Below are 22,828 nucleotides of genomic sequence, written 5' to 3'. Positions count from 1 at the left end.
CTCTGCCTCTTCTCTCTCTAATATGTATCTGCCTCCTCTCTCTGCCTCTTCTTACTCTACCTTTTCTCTCTCTCAGATCAACCTCTCCCTATCAGATCAGCCCCCCCCCCCTCTCTACCTCTTCCCTCTCAGACTTGCCTCCTCTCTCGAGCCTATCTCTCTCTTATTTCTTTGATTCTCTTTGTACCCAACCACCGTTAAGCTTGGGTTTTGTAAGTGCGTCTTCACCTGCAAATCTGTCTTGGACAAGCTCGAATCCATCTCCCACCTGTCATTCTCACTCTCGAATCCAGCTACGCCAAAGTCGTTGAGCCCGCTCTCGATTGCGTCTTCAAATCGTTCTCCCTCAACCTCGTCAAGGCCAAGATCGATCGGCCCGATCCCAACTCCAATTTCGATTCCAATTCCAATACCAAAATTGTTTACAAGATTATCGATTTGGTGTGTAAGTCTAGGGACCTCGAAGAGGAACAAATCGAACTCGGCGTGCTTCGGGTTCTTCTCTCCATGGTTCGATCTCCCACTGTATTGATCCATGGTGATTGTTTGATTCATGTAGTGGGCTCCAATATGGTGGTGGTATTGTTGTTGGGTTTGTTGTGGGTTTTTTGAGTTTCTTAATTTTGGGTTTTGTTACTGTGTATTGGCTGTGTTTTGGTTTTAGCAGATTTAAGGTATAAGAGAGAGGGGTCAAGAGGGGAGAAAGTCACGTAAAGAAAGAGAGGGGAGACAAGTTTGAGAGAGGAAGAAAATCACTAACGGGTGGGCTAACGGTGTTAGGAACTAAATTGGGCTTAGGGACCAATTTGGTTAGTTTTAAAATATCTTGGACCCGACCAATTTGGTTAGTTTTAAAATATCTTGGACCTGACTGGTATTAGCCCAAACCTCAGGGTGGTTAATAAAATTTACCCTAAAATTTATTAAGAGAACATCAAACCTAATTTAATCAGAGTTTAATATTGGATTGCTTTATATATTAAACTTGAACGGTGAGTTTAACATAGTCTTAAGTTTGGCTTCAAAGATAAATAAATAAATAAATGACAAATACACACGCCACTTTGGCTTCTTCTTTTTTTTCCTTTCAAATTTACCAATTAGTTGACTTATATAATTTCATCCAAAAAAAAAAAAAAAGCTGACTTATATAAATTTCCATTTTATGTATGAACTTATATTTCTTCTGTGGTGATGAAAGTGCTCATCTCTCCTATAAGTAATCACAAAATGATAATATTTTTTTACATAAGCATTATATCTTTCGCTTATATCACTAAATCACTGATATAAAAACTCAAATTTAATCTTCTTAATTTCATATTTTTGCTTCTAAGGAATTTGGTTTGAAAAGCAATGATATTTGCTTTTTTACTTGTGGATCTTCTGACATAGGTGTCAATTGCATGTATATTTAGTAGATAAGAAATTAAGAATTTTATTGTTTATTTGATTATGATGTAGTGTGGTGTTGTTTTGGGATTAATTTTCTTTCATCTCATGTTTTTGGATTAATTTTTCACTTGGGCCATTACTTTGAACTGATCTTTTATTGTAGGAAAATAGCGTTGATGACTTGGAGGATGACTCAAAGGAAGACTGATCTTTTAATTTATTAATGATTCAATTCTAGAACATGTAAATAATTTATATTGAAGTTGTTCAACAGTAGAACATGTGATGTAGTCTTTTTCTCTTTTTTTTGGGTGTGATGTAGACTTTATTGGATTGGACCAAAAAGTTTTCTAGAATGTATTGGTGTGTTATGGATAAGGTTGAGACTCATATATAGATTCATAGTAGCTTTGTCATGGGGCTTTGGAGCTAAGACAATGCTATTATATAGTCCAAGAAATCATATGAAGTTTTATTAGTGAATCTTGTAGTTTCGTAGACAAATTAATGCATTTTTGGCTCATCCTTGCTCATCTTTAAGGAGTGAAAAACATATAGTAGGATCTCTAACTCATATCTAAGGAGTGAAAAAAAAAATACTTGTTACTCTGAAACTATGATAAACTACCAATGGTATCAAAAAAGGAGATCTTGAGTTTGATAACTTTATATGTAGGACCTAAGATTCAGAAATAAAATTAGGACATTCACCCTGTAAATAACTGTAGACGACTAAATTTCTTAGTTCGAAATAAATCAAACAAGTAAAATAGTTTCACAAATACGAATTTGTATTGATAAATGTGTGGTACAATTCTCTGTAATTACAAAATAGTGATCCTCTGATTCGATCTCCTTGAAAGATTTATTGATTGGAATTGTGGTAATGTGATTTTGATTCGAACATAAGATATTCTTCAATTTGGCTGAGGAATGGATCGAAGATCTTTGAAACGGAATTACAATGAATCTCTGGCTATGAGCTTGTTAGAAATTCTTTGTTCTTCGTGTTCTTCGTGTGTTCTTCGTGTTTGAAGGTTTGTGGTGGAAGTTCTTCAGTGCTTTAGAGGCTTGATTCCGTAGAGCTTCGTTGATTTATGGTTTGTTGAGGTTTCTGGAGGCTTTTGAGCTTGATTCTAGTGAACTTTGAGATTTAGGAATATGATTTGGATGATTCCTCTTCGATTGTTCTTCGTATTTGAAGGTTTGTGGTGGAAGTTCTTCGAGGCTTTGGAGGCTTGAATCCGTAGAGCTTCACCAATTTGTGGTTTGTTGAGGTTTCTGGAGGCTTTTGAGCTTGATTCCAGTGGACTTTGAGATCTGGACGAGTAGTTTGGATGATTTTGCTTCGAATGTTGTCTGTATTCGAGGTTGAAGTTCTTGAAGTTCTTGGAGGCTTCGGGGTTTGATTCCGGCAGAGCTTCTGGATTTCTGAACTCAAGATCTCCTCTTCCTTCTCTCTGTCTTGTGTGTGTCGTCTGTGTTGTCTCCTTTTCAATGTCTTGGGAAGGCTTCTATTTATAGGAGTTTAGGGGTAGGTGAGCGACACGTGGCGGAGTCTGATTGGTGACACTTGTCACAGCTTGATTGGTCCGCTTATGTCATCGCTTACACGTGCTGAGTGCTTGTGTCACTGCTTACACGTGCGAGGCTGCTTGTGTCATTGCTTACACCTGCGGAGCTGCTTGTGTCATTGCTTACACCTGCTGATGCAGTTTCATGCCTTTATTTCAATGACACTTGGCGAATTTCTACTGGTTTCTGAATAATGATGGCAAAACCTAGCAGCAGTACGTGGCGCTTTGTAATTGGTTGTATTTTGTGGACTTTGGTAGTATGATGTGTCAGCTTGTGATAGGTCGGGAATTTTCCCTCTCTACAATAACAACTCTTTACGCTGTGTTGTATGTATTTAATTTTAAATTTTAAATTTTAATTAAACATGCTTAAGAGGGAACCTACTCAATGAGACCCATATTAAAAAATGACTTAGTACAAGTAGAGGCCAACCCATCATATTAGGTGGGCTTAGGTGCCTAACACCATCCCAAGTTTTTACCCAATCTTCTTACTTAAATGATTGGTCTTCACATTACCCAATCTGCTTTCTCTTTTCCTTGTTTATCTACAACACACTTTCCCTTCTGCTAACAACAACCCAACTATATATCAATTTAATGTTTTATGTTTGTACCTCCAAAATGAAATAACACCTTCCATAAGAATAGCCAAACCCAAATCCCTATTTAGGCTCTCTCACACTAAAACTTAACTCTTAATAGTGGGCCTCTCACAAATATGAAGGCCCACACCATGACATTGACACCTTCCTTAAGGATGAGTGAACCCAAATCCCCATTAAGGCCCTCTGCATGACCAAAAGTATTTCCAAATAAAATAAGCATCTTATAGTCACAGATATGTGAACTTCACAAGTATAGACCCCACATCCTTGTGTGAGACCTACTCTATGAAACAAGCTACAGACAGCTCAAGGGATACTTTCACCTTTACAAGACTAAACTGTTTATTATAACTTTGTTCAATTGTTTATTTTACTTAAAAATAAATGGCTGAATAGAAGTATAATTATCCCTAGACAAGATAAATTTCAAAGAAAAAAAAAAGCAATTGTAATTTTTCTATTAGGATGAAATAAAGAGATCTTTACAGGCAAGTCAACCTGTTAGTGGTTTAGTCTTCAGGCCTAAAAAAAATTGTTAATAACAAGCTCCTTTCAGGTAAGGAGCAAAATCAGACCTTTTAAAACTTTCAGTTGTTGTGAGCAAAATCAGCATATTTGTACATCTTATGGACCTAGAAAATGTTCTCAAGCAGACCTTGGGGCTACATGGAGAGAGCATGGATTGATATCTCTACCCCGCATGTATGTCAAAAACTGTCCAGGTAGCTCTTCCAATAGAGCCTGAACCACAAAAATCTGCCCACCTGTATAGACCATAACTAATTTATTAGATGAAACAGAATGAAGAAGCTCATATAAAAAATAAAAGAAGTACAACGAAATGAACAAATAAGGAAATCATCAAATTCCAATTGATAAAAAAAATAAGAAGCTCAAATAGATGATAAAAAACATCAAGAGGTAAGATACATAGAAATCAGCCTGCTGAGTACGCATTCACACTAGATTGAAACCATGACCCTTTTTTCTGCCTATAACATGTCCAATGGGTACTAGAAAAAGGTGGCTGCAAAGTTTATTAGACTGTTAACAACAATATAGACAAAGACTGGATCAAGACAGCAGTGGCAACAGCAATCCATGCAACGTCTTTGTTTAATACATTTTCAAAGTTCGCAAACACCCATTTGGGCTTTTCTACGATATGAGTAAGCAGTCATCTAAAGCTTTTTTGCTAGGGGAATTCAAACCCATACTTACCCACCATCCCATGCATACGGAGGGAGAAAGTGGCATTTGGTCCAAAATTTATTGGCTACAACAAATCTTCTAAAACTTTGACCCACAAATTTAGCATGCTTTTAGGACATATTACCAACAGGGAGAAACTTATGAATGCACAATTACAGTTAGTGGATGATTTTAGATGTAATAACAAAAGCTTTGTTGAGACAAACAAGTGTCATTGTGTACTCACTATGTACTTCTCACATCAATATATATATAAAAGTAGAAACTTCATGCGAGAGTGCATGAGGTTCTGCCATGTGGCGCTCTATATGAGTTTTTTGCAATTCTTTTTATTATGAAACGATTTTTTCCAACCTCAAAAATTAAAACAATGCAGCTTTTGTGTTTAGCACTTATTGCTTCATCAAAAATCAATTCACTTCTTCCTCTCTCCTAACTCTTCACTTCTTTCCATTACAAAAAAAAAAAAAAAAAAAAAAAAAAAAGAAAAAAAAAAAGACTCTTCACTTCTTCCGGACAAAAAAAAAATTCACTTCCCCATTCAAATTTAAATGCACACTATGGATAAGCACCTGGCAAAGTGAGACCAAGCTTTGCACTATTACACATTTACAATAATATTATACTTTCCAAGTAATTTCTGATGAAATCAAACCCATCTTTAATTTTTTTAAATTTCACTCATTCTCTATCTTAACTCTTTAGTTCTTTCTCTGTCTCTTAACTCTTCACTTCTTCTAGCAAAAGCAAAAACAAGAAACTCTTTCACTTCCCCTTTCAATTAAATGCACACTACGTACCTGTTTCTTTTGAAAATTATATATTGATGATGGATCAACGATTCCTCTATGAGTTCATGGACAAAAGCTCTTTTCTTAGTGTTTGTAAATAAATATTGCCAACTCTCTCTCTCTCTTTATTTCTTTCTTTCAATTTTTTTTTCAAAATTTTATTTGGGATATTGAGTTTGCAGTTTGCAATGTTTGAGGGAAGACAGACTCAGGGAGATTGAAGCTTCAACTTTACCTATTTTGGCCAAGGACTAAAGTCACTAAACCCAAGGAGAAAAAGCCACTGGCTCCTAATTTATCAAACCCTTCTTCAGTATCTAAGTCCTAAGAGGTACAAAATACTAATATTCAATTTGTTCATTCTTTGCTGTTGTTTGGTAATTGGTTTTTGACAATCAAACTAGATGGTGGTTTGTTTCTTTTCATTTGAACTGTTTACTGGTTAAGATTTTTACTGAGCCACCCCGTTTTTGTAATTTATGGTTTGTCTTTTGGTGAGTGATTTAAATATGTTACATGAGGATGTGATTAAGAAAATTGGGTACTATTTATACCCTAAGGCAAAGACAGGTTGAGTAAATAATCTGGTTCTGTTGGGCAGGTAGAAAGATCAAGGAGGAAGAAGCTTAATCAATAAATCAAGCTCCTCCATGCCACATGTAGTCGGAGCACAAACTCATGTATCTATTTGGATTGGGTCACATTCAAAGCGCCAAGAGTAATTACATATTTTATTTTGAATCCATAGTGTTTGATAAAATGCTTGACAGAAAATTTATAATTTTTATTTGGTTGTATGATGTAGCAGCCTATATAGTTGGCATGAGTGAAACAAATTAAATTAGCTACGGGTAAGAAAGTTGTTATTATTTTTAGGTGAATAATTTTCTTTTACTTATTGAGGGGTTAAGTATTATTTGGTAGCAAAGTTTTAAAATAATCTCCACAATCTACACATATTCTATGTCCTACTAAATGATAGAAACTCAATTGTTAAAAATAAGAACAAAGAAAGAAACAATAGAATTGCAAAGGTATAAATTAAGAACTAAGTGGGCAAAAAAAATTGTGTGGTGTCTCCATTATTTGAAGGTTAGCCTAGAATCTATATAAACTCAAAAGGGTATTAAAAAATCGTTAAATATATTATACCGGTACACCTTTGTTAAAAAATTGTTAAATATGTTGAATCATGTCTACCTCAACCATCATTGAAACTACTTGCTTTATTTATTTATTTATTGGTCAAGTATCATGTATGGCTGTCTGCAAGAGCCTTGACAATATCAAAGTGTGTTTGTTGCTTTGCCTAGACATGAATCACTATGCAACCTTAGTACTGCTATAGTTAAAATATTATTGAAGATGCTTCATAAGATCAACACCTTAGTTAGTCATTTCGTATGACAAGGGATAGGTTGAAGGAGTTTGATATGCATAATGTATGCTTGCAATTAATTGGTTTACAATCAACTAATGGTATGCAACAAAATATGCCTACATGCGCCGAAGTTTCTACTATAATTGTAGGTGATTTTAGCAATGAAAGTATTTACCATTTATGCTATAATATATGTAAAAAAAATTTCAAAAACTATTTTACATAAAAGCTTATAGCATTATCCGCGCAATGCGCGGGCAACCTTCTAGTTGGAACAAATTGTACAATGTCACATGTTGCTACACGACCTGTAGAGCTCTCTAATCATCTTCCATCGTCAGCATCAAGCACCTGCCAAAAATTAAGATATATTACAGTCATTCTAGTGGAAATTCTAAAAGCTAAATTTCTAGCATTCATTGTACAAAATAATTGAAATAAAGCAATCAAAAGAGTCTAAAATGCCATTATATTAGAAAAACAAGAGTATACCTCCATTTGTGTAAAGTCAACACCTCCCACTCCTACTATGAGAATTGATAGTGGAAGATCAGATGCCCTGAGCAGAGCATCTTTTGTTTATGTAGGTCTGTAAGGACTCCATCCTAGAAAGATGACATTTTATTTAATCAACAAATGAAAAATTGATGGAAAGAGAGATCAAATAAAGTAGCATTTGTATTGGAGAGAGCTTCGTGTATACATCCTTTGTACATAAAACCTCTCATTTTCAATGAGAGTTGTAATTTATAATAAATAAAATCAATTAAAGTAGACATTCTCTAATTTTTCTTTTCCTTTTATTAACCATGTTATTAAAACTTCTTGTTCCCTCTGGGTCTCTCTGTAGCCTAGAGCATGTAGAAGCCTCAAGCTTCTTGTTGTTTGCCTATGAGATTCTAACCTCTTATATTTTTTTTCTTTTCTATTGATTTCTTTGAGTCCTTCTCTACGTCTGGGGTATTTTATTCTGGTGGATAGTTTTGTTCTGGTGTTATTTGATGGAATCAAAATTGGAGGAAATCTGGAAGATGTTCCGTTATTGCAAGAGGAGGGGGTGAAACGGTGGTTAAATCAGAGGAAGTGGTTTACTCCTAGAAGCAAGCTCAATTTGATGTGCTAGCAAAACTTCAATAAGGATTACAATAAGGAAGTTTTTAAAGCTACTATCAGACGTTTGTGGCCATTTTTGAGAAGGAGAATGATATGGAGGAGATTATAGCTAAAGGCCCCTAGTCTTTTAATAAAGGTCTCATCCTTTTGAAAAGGTTCCAGAAACTATGACATCTTCTTCTACATCCTGATACGTCCTAGTGATGTGAAATTCCATAATGCTTAATTTTAAATTCATGTTTTTATTATTCAAACCAGACATTGGCTACAAGCAGTGGCACAGAGACAAAAAATCCAAGGCTCTGCACGACATAATCTTCATTCCCGATGTGAAACCATAATGCCAAATAATCGGGAGGTAGACAAAGATGCCATAGTTTTTAGGGACGATTTGGAGCTAGTTTTGCCAATGACTAAGTTGAACCCGCTGGAAACACACGAAGCTGTGGTCCCAGCAGCACAAGTAATGGTCCACCAGGTCTTTCAGGATGACAAGGGTACAATGGCTTCGAAGGTTGATCCCTACGCTCATGGGGATAATAGCTCATCTGATTTGAAAGTAAGACCACCTAATTCAAATTCAAATCTTGTAACTGGCTAAGAGAAGTGTATCAATAAAGATAAGAGGGGAATTTTTGGATAAGTCAACTTTACAAGAGAGTTGTGATACAGGTAGAGATAATGATTAGACTTTTGTAGTGGATTGGGATCGGTCCATAACTTTACAAAATTTGGAGCTAGCTGATGGGAATTGGATTGCCTCACCAAAAGTAACTAATATAGAAGATGAAAATTGTGAAATGTATGTTGTTGATAACGATCCAAACTCAAACTGGTATTGACAAAGATGATCCAGTGACTGCAAAAAAGAGATTTGTAAAGGAGTGTAATACAAAAGCTCAAATTTCCACTACTAAGGCTGTTCTTCATCCTTACTACCCTCCATGAAAGTTCTTAGCCTAAGCTATCCTCTAGAATTGCTTGGATTTTAGAGGATATTTTCATTATTTAGTAAAGCTTTCGTGCCGTATCTTTTTTGTTAGTGTTCCTCTAGAATGTAATTGTGTTGCTCTAGCTCTTCCTAGTGTTACAAAAGAGAATGAGTCGGCCTCTATTTGGTTAGAACATGCCCCTTTTTCTCTTTCCCATTGTACAACGTGAATTTCAATAAATAAAGTCTACTATCATTTCCTTTGGAAAAAAAAAAAGCAAACATTCTCTTTACCGTAATAATGAGCAAAACAAAGTACTTGTTGTTGTTGTATGAGATGGACTGGCCAGCAATTTGTGCAGCTTTGTTGATCACTTGGCCAAATAAAGTTGGTCCTGCCAGAGCAACATTACGTAGAGCACTTGAATAAATAAAAGAAATTAAATAATTCATCCCAAAAAAAAAACTTACGATTACTTAAAGAATTTGATGCAGCGTTCAGAATCTTATCAACTTACACTCGACAGTTGTTAACTTACAACACATGAGAGATGCATCTTATGGTACCATCAATCATTTTCTTAGATATCTAATCTTCTGGTTATGATGCAAAACATATGATGTTCCAAAGTGTATTAGGTGATAACTCAATCCATTTAATTTGCAACGAGGGCCTCTAAACTTTCTCAAATCTTTTTAGGACAAAACTCAATATTTGGGGTTTTTGAATGTGCTGTTAGTTGTAAGTGGGGTTTTTGAACTTTCAAAAAAAAAAAAAAGAGATTGGTTGAAAATGATGGTGATGTAGAAAATGGGAAATCCTAAACAAACAATCTATTAAAAGTAGTAAATAGAGAGGGAGAGAGACGTGTGTGTGCAGTATAAAGAAGATAAATATTTTCAGACAATATGACAGCCATATTCTTCAAAGATTAAGCAAATCAAAGCATTATAAAGTCAGTTCCTCTCACCTCAAAGGCACCTGCACTTCCATTCAAGTTAAAACAATGCGATGTGGTCCCATGACACGTTCTTCCTCCAAAGCCCCAAGCAGGAAAGCGCCTATCAGAATCATAAAACTGAATGACCTCCCCAACCTCCAATATAGCCTGCAAGTTTAATATATTAAGTAGACAATTACTTCACCAATCAATGATGATTTCTTTGAAGTATATGCTAACAGAAGACCCCCTAACAAAAATTTCAGAAAAACAAAACTTACTTTATACAAATTTCACTTTCCAAGACATGTTCCACATATGGCTTTTTCTCTATCATATAGCTCTTACATGTTCTGCATTAAGGCTTTTTTTTTTTTTTTTGGGAAAGGTAGATAATGAGAGGGGGAGGATGAGGGTGAGCTTTGAACCATAGATATGAGGCACCATAAGGAAGCCATTACCACTAAGCAATCACCTAAATGCTTATGTTTTGCTTTAGTTGGGAGTAAACGCACCAGCAGGTGAAGTTTGATATGTAAAACAATCAGCTTAATCATATTAGGTCATGATAGACATAAAAGACAACAATTTATAAACATCTGCATTGACCAATTCAATGTAAAAGCTAAGTGTAAAGTTTTTAGACCCCTTAACACAATATGTTTAACACAATATGTTTAACCTAATATTAAGCCAAGTTGATTAACAAGTTCGTTAATTAAAACTAAGTTAAACAAATATGTGTAAAACAAATATAATGCAGAAATATAAAGAACACAAAGATCTGATGATCCAGGAAAACCAAACCGCTAAAAAACCTAGGGAGGATTTAACCTAGCTATCCTCAAAGTAAAATCAATCCACTATGAAAGAATTAAAATTTATACAATAGAACTTAGACCACTAACATCCTATTGCTACCTTGAATAGAAAACTTACTACCACGACCACATGATAGCTCCAAGTCCACAGACTACTTCTTTCCTTTGATCCACTGCAACCACAAGTTCTTCTACTTGTGAATCTTGATCTTCTTGAATGCTCTTTATGCAGCAACTGAACCGATCATCAAGTTCTTGACATGAACCTTGATCTTGATAACCCCAAGTGTATGTGAAGGTAAACACCTCTAGATCTCACAAGAGATTCAACATACAGCACCTCAAAGACCTTTAAAACATAGCTAGGTTTTTTTTTATATGAGAAATAAAACATAAAACCCTACACGTCAAACGGGCCTGGGCTGAGTTGAAAATTCTGTGGAAAATTAATTTTGCACAATTCTCGATCGATCGAATCTAATTTTCAATCAATCGAGCCTTGCAGAATTTGTCCAATAATTTCTGCAATCACTCGATTTTAACTTTACAATAAAACATACTTTGAGCAAGCCTAAACCTAGACTCTATGTTTTGATCATGGTTTGCCAATACATTACACATTGAAGTTCTAATAAATTAGTCCCTAAGGTCTTAGAACCTAACACTAAGTTTTTTTATTCTAAAAGCAATTTCCCAAGTTGTTTTGTGCCTCAAGAACCCATACAGAATTAAAATTGCATGGGGGAAGAGATGCCATTCAGTCCAAGGATCTCTTGCACCTAATGTTTAGAAAAATACAAACATACAAGTGCCAGAGAAAAGCAACCACCCTCTTGGGAGCACCAGAGGATGCACAGCCTTACCCGTTGATAAGAATTCAACCGACCAGAAGGATCGATGTAGTGTAAAGAATCTGGATTCTAAGGGTTTCCATTTAAGGCTAAAAAATATATTGAATATTCAAAGTATAAATAAGTCATCAGCCAAAACATTTAAACCGAGGAAAAAGAGAACCAAAAAAATCCACACATATAAATTAAAACTATATAACTCCTCTAGAATGTGAAATAATTTACCTGTAAAGTCAACAGCTGCCATAAAATTAAGCTCAAATCCACTAGAGATGTAATCCAGAAAGTTGTCAAATGCTTTTTATTCATTAGCAAAATAGATACATCAGACCTTGGCTGGTCCTCTGAAACCTCTACCCATACTGACTCCTGAATTACATCTTTCACATATTTGGCTAATGAGTGTGCCACACTATTGCCTTCCCTTCATACCCAATTGAAAGATAAATTCTTCCTAACTGTTCTAGAGCCAAAGTTAACCCAACTGAGTTTCCTTCAAAGCATGCCTCTCAAACAACCATTTCAACGGCAAACATCACTGTCGTACTCATGGGAAGACCTCTGCTTCCTCCCCCTCAATCACTGAGCTACCATGATCACTCAAAGCCACAATAAACAAACCTCAAGTGATCTTGATTATCAATCCCATGCCAAGCTGTCATTGTCCTTGAGAAGTAGCTCCATCACAATTCACTTTAAACTAACCTATATCTGGAGGGGACCAAGCTCTTCTATTAAAATTCTAGATTTTATTTGGGGTTTTTGAGCTTAGAAAATCTTCCATATCTGCATGTATCCATTCCACTAGAGCTTTCGGGCATCATTGGAGGTTTCTATTGAAGTCAAGGTGATATGCACTCTAACAGAGAAGTGGCCCCCTTAGTAAAATCCCAAATTTACTTATCGGGAGCTCTTCTTTGCCAATGGAATTTTGAGAATTATATCTGCTTCTTCTTCACTAAAAATCTCTCATATTAGAGAAGAATTCCACCATTTCGTATCATTATCAATGAGGTTGTTAACAATAGCTTCTTTATGCAGTATATTTGGTGGGGGTGTGGCTTTGAAGGTGTGAAAGATACATAACATGGCTGCATTAGCTGATATATTATGTTGTAGAATAGGCAGCCATGTTATCCACTATCGATAATCCTTTGCATCTCAAACTCCTAATTTAAACTTGAACTGGAAAAGGTTGTCTCCAAAGTCCAACCTCCACAATTTTCAAATAATTTCCTAGCCCCCAAGAAGGACATATTTGCCATTCTATTGAAAGGCTTAGTGGTGAGGAACCTCCCTACCAAACTATTCATTCACTCCTCAAATTCCATACAGCAATCTTCTTCTTTAAAAATGGTTTGTAGGCGTTCTATGATGTCTGGGTCCATTGGGTTCCTTTCTGTTCATTCACAATGACCTAGAGATCAGCCTGATCTGTTCGGAACCCTAAGGAATCTTCTGACAACTCCACAAGAGAGGGCTCCTACCTAGAGGATGGATCTGTAGTTATTCTTTCCTTTTTTATTCTTTTTAATTAAAAAGAAAAAATTAGACATTCATATATGAAATGAACATTTTTGGCTGTCAAATTTTGAATTTAGAATTCCATAGTATCCCTTGAAGGCATCACTGATACTAATGAATAACTAGAAGTTAAGTAAATTTTCAAAATACTCTGGGCAAGGGCATACCAAGTTAACTACCAAAAGCTTATTGAACTCAGATATACCATGTAAGAATTAACTAATTAATTTGTTTTTGTTGAACATCACTGGTCCATAGGCTAATGTTGTTAGTATGTTGACACTAGTCAAAATTTTCAGGTTCTGTTTTTGGCTTGAGATAGTCAATTAATATGTGGAAGTTCATTTTGGTGTATAGAGATCTAGCTATTTTGGATATTCTAGTTTAGTCTTGAAGATGGTGAGTGCATTCGTAGAGCTTTATGTTATAAGATCATCTCTTCATTGTAATTTTTACGTGAAGAGAAAGAAACATTATGACAAATCAGAAGAGAAACTAGCACATGCCTTTTAACTCTTATTTAATTTAAAATGATGAGCTGTCATCTTCTTTCAGATCTCTTTAGATAACATTTTTGTTTGCTTTGATATTCTTGCACTGATTTGGTCTCTTTTTCTAATATGCATCTAGGTGTTGCATCCCTGTGCTGATTCAATCAATATAAACAATAAGGTGTGGAATATGTATTTTAGAGATCTTCTTCCAAGATTGGTCAAAGCAGGAGATGATGGTAATTGTGGGTTAGCTGCTGTTTGTGACACACTTTGTCTACAGGTATGTCATTGAACTGTTGCTCTATTATCAACTATAACTAATTTTTATGGTGGGATAGAGAAATACCTGTGTGATGAAATGAACTGGCCTCTTCCTGTTGCATTGATAATAGATAAGAGCCAATGAAGAATGCTTAAGAGGATTGCTTCTATCCTTAATAAAGTAATTAAAGTAGATTGTCTGGCGGTTAAAAATATCTCTTGTGCGTTAGAAGTAATCTTATATTGTACCCTTCAAGAAACTAATGGGTTAATTTATTCCCCTTTTGCATAGTCTAAAACTTACTATTTCTTTGCTTCTATGCATTCTCTTATCTCCTTATATTATTTTAACTAATTCATGTTATTCACCATTCTTTTTGGATTTTTCTTTAAGTCCATGTCGCTGCTGCTATCTGGGAAGCACGGGTGCGGCATTTGGGCCGCCGCACCCACGTCCGACGCGGCCCGACGCGGGGACGCCGCTGCCTGCACGTCCTAGCCGCGTCAGGCATTAAAAAAATAATTTTTTCGGCACGATTCGCGCCGATTCGGGCCGACGCGCGTGAAATTGGGCCGATTTGCACCGATTCGGCCCAAATTGGTTCGTATCGGGCGCAAACTGATACCGACAAAATCGGCCGATACCGGCTGAAATTCAAAAAAATAAAAACAACAGGTGCGTAACCATTTAACTTGGCCGAAAAAAAAAAAAAAAAAAAAAAAAAAAAAAAAAAAAAAAAAAAAAAAAAAAAAAAAGGTGCAAACGCACCGTTTGGGAAAAAACCAAGACCCAGCCCTCGCCCTCTTCATTTTTCTTGCGCCTCTCTCCCACTCTCTACCTTCACTCTTCAAATAGGCTCTCTCCCATTCTCTGTATTCTAGTTATTATTTACTATTGCTCTTAAATTTGGTATATATTTAAATAATGTCAAAAAAGTATATTTAGCAACATATTAAAAATATAAATAAAAATATTTTTAATAATTTTTTAATCGCCGCACCCTACTTTTTCAAAAATTGCCAAGTCCCGCACCCGCTCTCGCACCCGCACCTGAATCCCGAAACGCACCCGTGCTTCATAGGCTGCTATGCTATACTGGTTCAGTTCTCACTTACTGCAGGTGCTTTCCAAGAGAATCCACTATGGTAAATTTGTTGCGGAGGCAAAATTTCGAGAGTACCCTACTGCATATGAGGATGCCATTAGAGCACAAGTAGGTCCCTATCGTGTTTTGATTCCTTTTTATTTAGCCAATGATTGGTTTTCTCATGTAGGGCTGTCCACAAAAAACCGGTACCCGACCCACCCGAAGAAACCGTAGGATTCGGCCCGAGAACCGACCGACCTGACGCTGGTGACGGTCAGTGGCGGGTCTTCGCCTCCAGAAACCATAGATGATGGGTCGGTTGGAGGGTTTTCTCCCCCAAAATCTGAAAAAACCAAACCGACCAACGAAAACCCATAATCCAGTGAAAAATTCCATATACCGACAAGCAAAACCCAGATTCCGGCAATAAATTTCTAGATCTTGGCGAAAAAATCCAGATTCAGGCAATATTTCATGTAGATCTGACGAAATTTTGACTGGATCTACCAAAATCTCATCGAATTTGGTGAGATTACAGCCGGATCTGGCGAAATCTCATAGATTCCGATGAGATTTTCGCCGAAACTGAGTTTTGCTCGCAGTTTCCTCGCCATTTTCTCAGAGCTATGACGTCGACCGATCCGTTGACTCCGCCGATCAGCGGAGGGTGAGATTTTTCAAGACCCGATTCCATCGAGTCAGTTCCGAGTTGGGCACAAACCCGACCCGGACTGACCCGTGGACAACCTTATTCTCACGTTATCTTTTCTCTTTTGCTGGGGAAATGTGGTCTTGCAGGACAGGGCTCAACTGATGGAATTGCTGACATATGAAACAGTGGAAGCAACAATTAAGAAAAGAGTAGAGATGAAGGCTAAAACATTTGGGCAAGATGTAACAGTCAACCAAGAGGAAGATGTTGTTGATCCTGTATACAAAATCAAGCCAAGTTTAGTTGCCAGTCTGTATGGGGAATGGATCATCCCTCTAACAAAGCCAGCTCAGGTTGAATACTTGCTGAGAAGATTGGATTAAATATAAGAATGTGTGTACTCGATGTTTCTTGCTTTGACATCTTATAGGGTCTTTCATATGAATACAGATCACATTTAAATTTTCAATAGAAAACAGCTTTGATATTCTCTAGTCCACATTTCTGGAATCTTTTCCCGAATGTGAAACGCAATTAGAGTTGTGTTTTTTCCCCCATGTATTATGCTCTGATTGTCTAGAAGAGAAGCTTGCATTTCCCTGGCTTTACCTTGATGAAGATCCTCTAATGTGTAGTAACAATTATTCTTGCATTAGTTATATGTAGTCTACTCACATTGTGGATTCTACAATCATGTAGGACTCGTATGGTGTGAGAGAGCAAATACATATGTCCAATACATGAGATCTCTTTTCAATGAATCGAGTAAGCTAACCATTTTGACACTAACAAAAACTACACTATAATTGGAACTTGCACAAGAATAACTTCAGCTCTCATAGGGTTGATTCTTTTTTTTTTTTTTTTAATTGGTAATTTATCTAACACTTTCTACGAGCTAAGAATCAACACTCACTCATCATCCCATACAACCATATTTAATGAAGGATGTAAGTGTCATTTGAGTCACAATTCATTAACATTTTTAGGGTTAATATCCAATTCAAGTATGGGTTCTTCTCACTATTATTTTGCATAAATTAATCTTTTTTGAGTGACTATAAAACCACCCTCTCATAGTAGGTGAGATTCAAACATTTGTGGATCTGACATGCAATGAGAGGATGGTATCAAGGAACCGCTCCATGAGATACATCCTTGTGGGAGTTATGAAATATATATATATATATATATATATATATATATATATATATATATATATAAGTGAAAACCACCAAAGTATATGAATCTCAATTTGTCACATTATCTAGTGGTAAGGAATAGAGACCTGCAATGTCCAAAAGTGACCAAGTCCTTGTGAATTTGCCTAGAACAAATAGATACCAAAACAAGCAATAGCTGAGATGTTATTCCAAAAAAGAACTTAGTTTAGGTCCAATGCATTCAGTACACTAGACTTAGTCAAATGGTGAAACGTGTCCAAACGTAAACACATGTCATCATTTCAACGGGTTCAATGCCATTGGACATTAGACCCAAGCCTGACCCTTAGAAAAATATACTTAAACCCTGAATTGGCTCTCACTTATCAATCAAGCAATATATATATATATATATATATATATATATATATATATATATATATATATAAAAGCAGAGACCTCATGCGAGAGTGCATGAGGTTCTGCCATGTGTCACTCTATATGAGTTTTTTGCAATTCTCTTTATTATGAAATGATTTTTTCCAACCTCAAAAATTAAAACAATGCAGCTTTTGTGTTTAGCACTTATTGCTTCATCAAAAATCAATTCACTTCTTCCTCTCTCCTAACTCTTCACTTCTTTCCATTACAAAAAAAAAAAAAAAAAAAAAGACTCTTCACTTCTTCTGGACAAAAAAAAAAAAAAAAAATTTAACATCCCCGTTCAAATTTAAATGCACACTATGGATAAGCACCTAGCAAAGTGAGACCAAGCTTTGCACTATTACACCTTTACAATAATATTATACTTTCCAAGTAATTTCTGATGAGATCAAACCCATCTTTAAATTTTTTAAATTTCACTCATTCTCTATCTTAACTTTTTAGTTCTTTCTCTGTCTCTTAACTCTTCACTTCTTTTAGCAAAAGCAAAAACAAGAAACTCTTTCACTTCCCCTTTCAATTAAATGCACACTACGTACCTGTTTCTTTTGAAAATTATATATTGATGATGGATTAACGATTCCTCTATGTGTTCATCGACAAAAGCTCCTTTCTTAGTGCCTGTAAATAAATATTGCCAACTCTCTCTCTCTTTATTTCTTTCTTTCAATTTTTTTTTTCAAAATTTTATTTGGGATATTGAGTTTGCAATTTGCAATGTTTGAGGGAAGACAGACTCAGGGAGATTGAAACTTCAACTTTACCTATTTTGGCCAAGGACTAAAGTCACTAAACCCAAGGAGAAAAAGCCACTAGCTCCTAATTTATCAAACCCTTCTTCAGTATCTAAGTCCTAAGAGGTACAAAATACTAATACTCAATTTGTTCATTCTTTGTTGTTGTTTGGTAATGGGTTTTTGACAGTCAAACTAGATGGTGGTTTGTTTCTTTTCATTTGAACTGTTTACTGGTTAAGATTTTTACTGAGCCACCCCGTTTTTGTAATTTATGATTTGTCTTTTGGTGAGTAATTTAAAGATGTTACATGAGGATGTGATTAAGAAAATTGGGTACTATCTATACCCTAACGCAAAGATAGGTTGAGTAAATAATCTGGTTTTGTTGGGCAGGTAGAAAGATCAAGGAGGAAGAAGCTTAATCAATAAATCAAGCTCCTCCATGCCACATGTAGTCGGAGCACAAACTCATGTATCTATATGGATTGGGTCACATTCAAAGCGCCAATGGAGGCAAAACTTTTGTGGGATTTGAAGTGCAAAGAGCCCAAGAGTAATTACATGTTTTATTTTAAATCCATAGTGTTTGATAAAATGCTTGACAGAAAATTTATAATTTTTATTTGGTTGTATGATGTAGCAGCCTATATAGTTGGCATGAGTGAAACAAATTAAATTAGCTATAGGTAAGAAAGTTGTTATTATTTTTAGGTGAATAATTTTCTTTTACTTATTGAGGGGTTAAGTATTATTTGGTAGCAAAGTTTTAAAATAATTTCCACAATCTACACATATTCTATGTCCTACTAAATGATAAAAACTCAATTGTTAAAAATAAGAACAAAGAAAGAAACAATAGAATTGCAAAGGTACAAATTAAGAACTAAGTGGGCAGAAAAAATTATGTGGTGTCTCCATTATTTGAAGGTTAGCCTAGAATCTATATAAACTCAAAAGGGTATTAAAAAATCGTTAAATATATTATACCGGTACACCTTTGTTGAAAAATTGTTAAATATGTTGAATCATGTCTACCTCAACCATCATTGAAACTACTTGCTTTATTTATTTATTTATTGGTCAAGTATCATGTATGGCTGTCTGCAAGAGCCTTGACAATATCAAAGTGTGTTTGTTGCTTTGCCTAGACATGAATCACTATGCAACCTTAGTACTGCTATAGTTAAAATATTATTGAAGATGCTTCATAAGATCAACACCTTAGTTAGTCATTTCGTATGACAAGGGATAGGTTGAAGGAGTTTGATATGCATAATGTATGCTTGCAATTAATTGGTTTACGATTAACTAATGGTATGCAACAAAATATGCCTACATGCTCCGAAGTTTCTACTATAATTGTAGGTGATTTTAGCAATGAAAATATTCACCATTTATGCAATATTAATTCTTTTTGCTGCACTATTCCAAAATTAACAAAAATAAAAAATAAAAATATTTACAAAAAACTGTAATATAATTGAAATTTATATAAAAGCTTATATGAGGTTCTGCCATGTGGCTCACTCTATGAAGAGAATTGAAATACCTTAACTCACATCAGAGATAAGAACAAATTAATTATTAACTTTCAATTTTATTTGGTTCAATGTTTTAAGAATTTTCTAATTAAAAAAAGATATTCTTTGTATTATTTGGTTCAATGTTGAAAGACATTTCATCTCTCACACATACACACAAAACACTTTGCATTTTAATTCACTATTTTCACCTCTTGCACTTCTAGCCCTTTATATATACCTAACTATTGCCCTTCATGCTATCCCATGTCAAATACACATAGACAAAAAATGATATCATTTACCTTCAATCTTTCGACGACACCTACCTAACTCTAACATTGTTGCTTTATCTACTCCTACCCCGTTTGAGTTGGCTACAACCAAGGAAGGAGGGTTTGCGTTTTATATTGAGTGATAATGGCGATTACGATTTTGATGTCAACGTCGGATGTTGTAAATTTGTGGGTTTTGTAGACGATGTGATTAACCGTAGGTGTTTGAGATGTGTATTTTGTTTTAGAATTAAGGAGAGAGAAAGACACATTCTATAAGAAATTTTATTCTATAATTTTTCTCCAAAATTTTGTTTTCATTACTTCAATTAAATAATTATAATGAATATGTGTATGCAATTTATAATTGTTTCTTTTTTTGATGAACTCATTACTGATAAAGTTTTATAACAACCATGCTATAATACATATACAACATTCTCCAAAATCATCTTATATAAAATATTACAATATTATCTGTGCATTGCATAGGTAACTTACTGGTTTAAATTAAAAACCAAACCTCGTCCAAATTCTATCACAATTCCAATGCACAAAAAAAATAAACAATTTACTGATACATCCACAAATGATAGAAATTGAAGAGGAATAGAGAATTGAAATTTAACAAAAACATCATCCATATAAGATGCAGTATCATCTTCTCTAAATCACACATAACATTATTGCTAAGGATAAAATAAATAAGTTTATGGTATACAAATAATTAGGAGCTCAAGCACAATAACGCTAAAACACATTTCCACCATCTAATGAAACTAGGCTCTTCACATAAAGCTTAGCATGGCATTACGTTTGGCAGCCTTGAATCTTGAAGACTCTTACTTGAGAGCCAATGTTATACAAGACTATTGTATGATCTATTGGGTTTTGTGGAACTTAATTGTGTTTGATTCGATTGACAACCCGACCCGACCCGAATAATGTTGCGTGATTTTTAATAGGAGATTTTCTAAGGCTTAGTCCATGGAGCGGAGGCTTGGGCCGATAGTCCCAAGCTGAAGCCGGGAAAAAAATTTTGGCCCGTTTTATAGCCCATTGTGAATCTTGTGCGCAAGATGTAGAAAACGTTGTTTTGTAATTAGGGTTTATTGTTGTCATTTTTGAGAGTGAGAAAGATTGTAGTTGCACTTTGTACTTTTTCCTGATAATAGTGAAATTCATGCAACTCCGTGGACGTAGGCAAATTATCGAACCACATAAATACTGTCTTGTGCGTGTAATTACTTTTTCTTTGGCGTGTGTTTTTCTCTATATATTTTTTTCTCACAGGTTGGAAATTTTGTGGTAATTTCCCTACATGATCTTCATCGTTACGAAGTAGAATAAGGAAACCATGGACCTGTTTGGTAACATTGTTTGAACAACAGTTTTCATTGTTTAAACAACACAACACGAATTTCGATCCACAACACTTTTTCACCTATACGTATTTTTATAACACTTAAACAACGTTACTAGAACAATATCACCAAATAGGCCCCATCTCTTTCTCTCTCTCATGGGAGATTGAAGGGTCAAAAACTTTATAAATAAAAAAGATGAAGGGTCAAATAATAAACTCTTAATCTATTTCTTGCTAAAAGCTAGAGGTTTGTGAGTGTGTAATAAAATGAAACACAAGGAGAGTAAAGAAACAACTTTTTGGCACTTTGATATTTCAAGCTAGAATATCAAAACACAGGAATAGCAGCATTAACAATACAAGTTTTTTTTTTGGGTTAGAAATACTACTCAGTAAATATGCAGATTGTAGCAATAGTAGATTTGTAGATTTGATTATAAGGTGGAGATGGATTAATTTGGCAAATGGCTTGAGCTAATAACAAAAATGAAAGTTTTGGCAAATGGCTAAAGCAGCAACGTAGTGTGAAAACTTTCTTGATCAAATGGTCGTCGTCATTATCAACTTTTGAGCTGGAAAATACTAAAACCTTGACCCTACCATGTGCAACAGCATCTCCGGAGTTTAATCTTCACGTATTATTATTGTAGCCTGAAATATAAAGTAACATCGATCCTTGAAAATATATTATCATACACTTTATAATTCTTGGTTTTTCTTTGTAGTTTTTTTTTTTCTTTTCTTTTCTGTTTGGTCCAACTGTTTCTTTGTGTGATCCAATCATCGTTTTTAGTAGAAAACAATAAGAAAAGAAATATTATAGTGTATCAAATGCATAAAATTCACCAGGGTTACGATTCAATGCCATTATGGAACTCTTTCGTAATTCAAAATTAACTCTATATCATAAAAAGAAAAGGAGAAAATTATTGATAATTAGTGATCTGAAAGTATATGCATGTATCTAACTTAGTGTGCAATTGGGAATTTGGATGAGTTTATTTTCACAGCCATGTATCTTAAATGTGTGTATATATATACATATATATTTGTAACTTGTACATTCCATAAAAATAAACTGACCAAACAGGACTTACATTGTTTTTGCTTTTTTTTTAATGGGTGTTTTTGCTTTTTTGATGAAATACAATAGTTATTTCAACGGTAAATTATAAATAGGCTAAGTAAGTAATAAGTGTGTATATATACACACACAAGCGCACGTGCGCGTGCACGCACACACATACATACATACATATATAAATATATATATATATATAAAAGATATCTTAGTAATTTAGTAGGAGTAATTTAAATTTTAACACGTTATTAACATTAAGCAATTTAATATCTGTTTATCCATAAAATTATTAGGACTTCAAAAATTCTATCATAAAATTATTTTGAAAAATACTTACAAACAAAATAAGTTCTTTAAGAGGTATTTGGTAGAGTAGTTTGAGATAAAAATTTTGTAATTTTTTTGAAATATGTGTGGGTGAAAAGTGTGTAAAAATATGCCTAATATTGTTTAAAATGTACAAATATGACTTTGAAATTATTAAAAAAATAGGCTCAACAGCACAATTTTCATAATTTTTTTTCATAGTTGTTAAAATTGACATGTAATAATCACTAATCAATACATATTAGTAATAAGAGAATGTTATATACACAACATTT

The 22,828-nt window shown here is 34.7% G+C and overlaps 1 protein-coding gene across 1 annotated transcript; it reads left to right on the top strand.

The window, feature by feature from the left end:
* The first annotated feature begins 8,417 nt into the window (after positions 1-8,417).
* Positions 8,418-16,023, top strand: LOC142629208 (chorismate mutase 3, chloroplastic-like). The gene is made up of 4 exons (XM_075803175.1): positions 8,418-8,636; positions 13,776-13,919; positions 15,022-15,114; positions 15,787-16,023. Exons 1-4 carry the CDS (start codon positions 8,418-8,420, stop codon positions 16,021-16,023), a joined length of 693 nt encoding a protein of 230 aa, XP_075659290.1.
* Positions 16,024-22,828: the final 6,805 nt, after the last annotated feature.

This window comes from Castanea sativa, chromosome 3, assembly GCF_040712315.1.
Source record: "Castanea sativa cultivar Marrone di Chiusa Pesio chromosome 3, ASM4071231v1".
In the NCBI taxonomy this organism is placed as follows: Eukaryota; Viridiplantae; Streptophyta; class Magnoliopsida; order Fagales; family Fagaceae; genus Castanea; species Castanea sativa.
The sequence above is the reverse complement of the archived record's forward strand: the minus strand, read 5'-3'. Positions and strand labels throughout refer to the sequence as shown.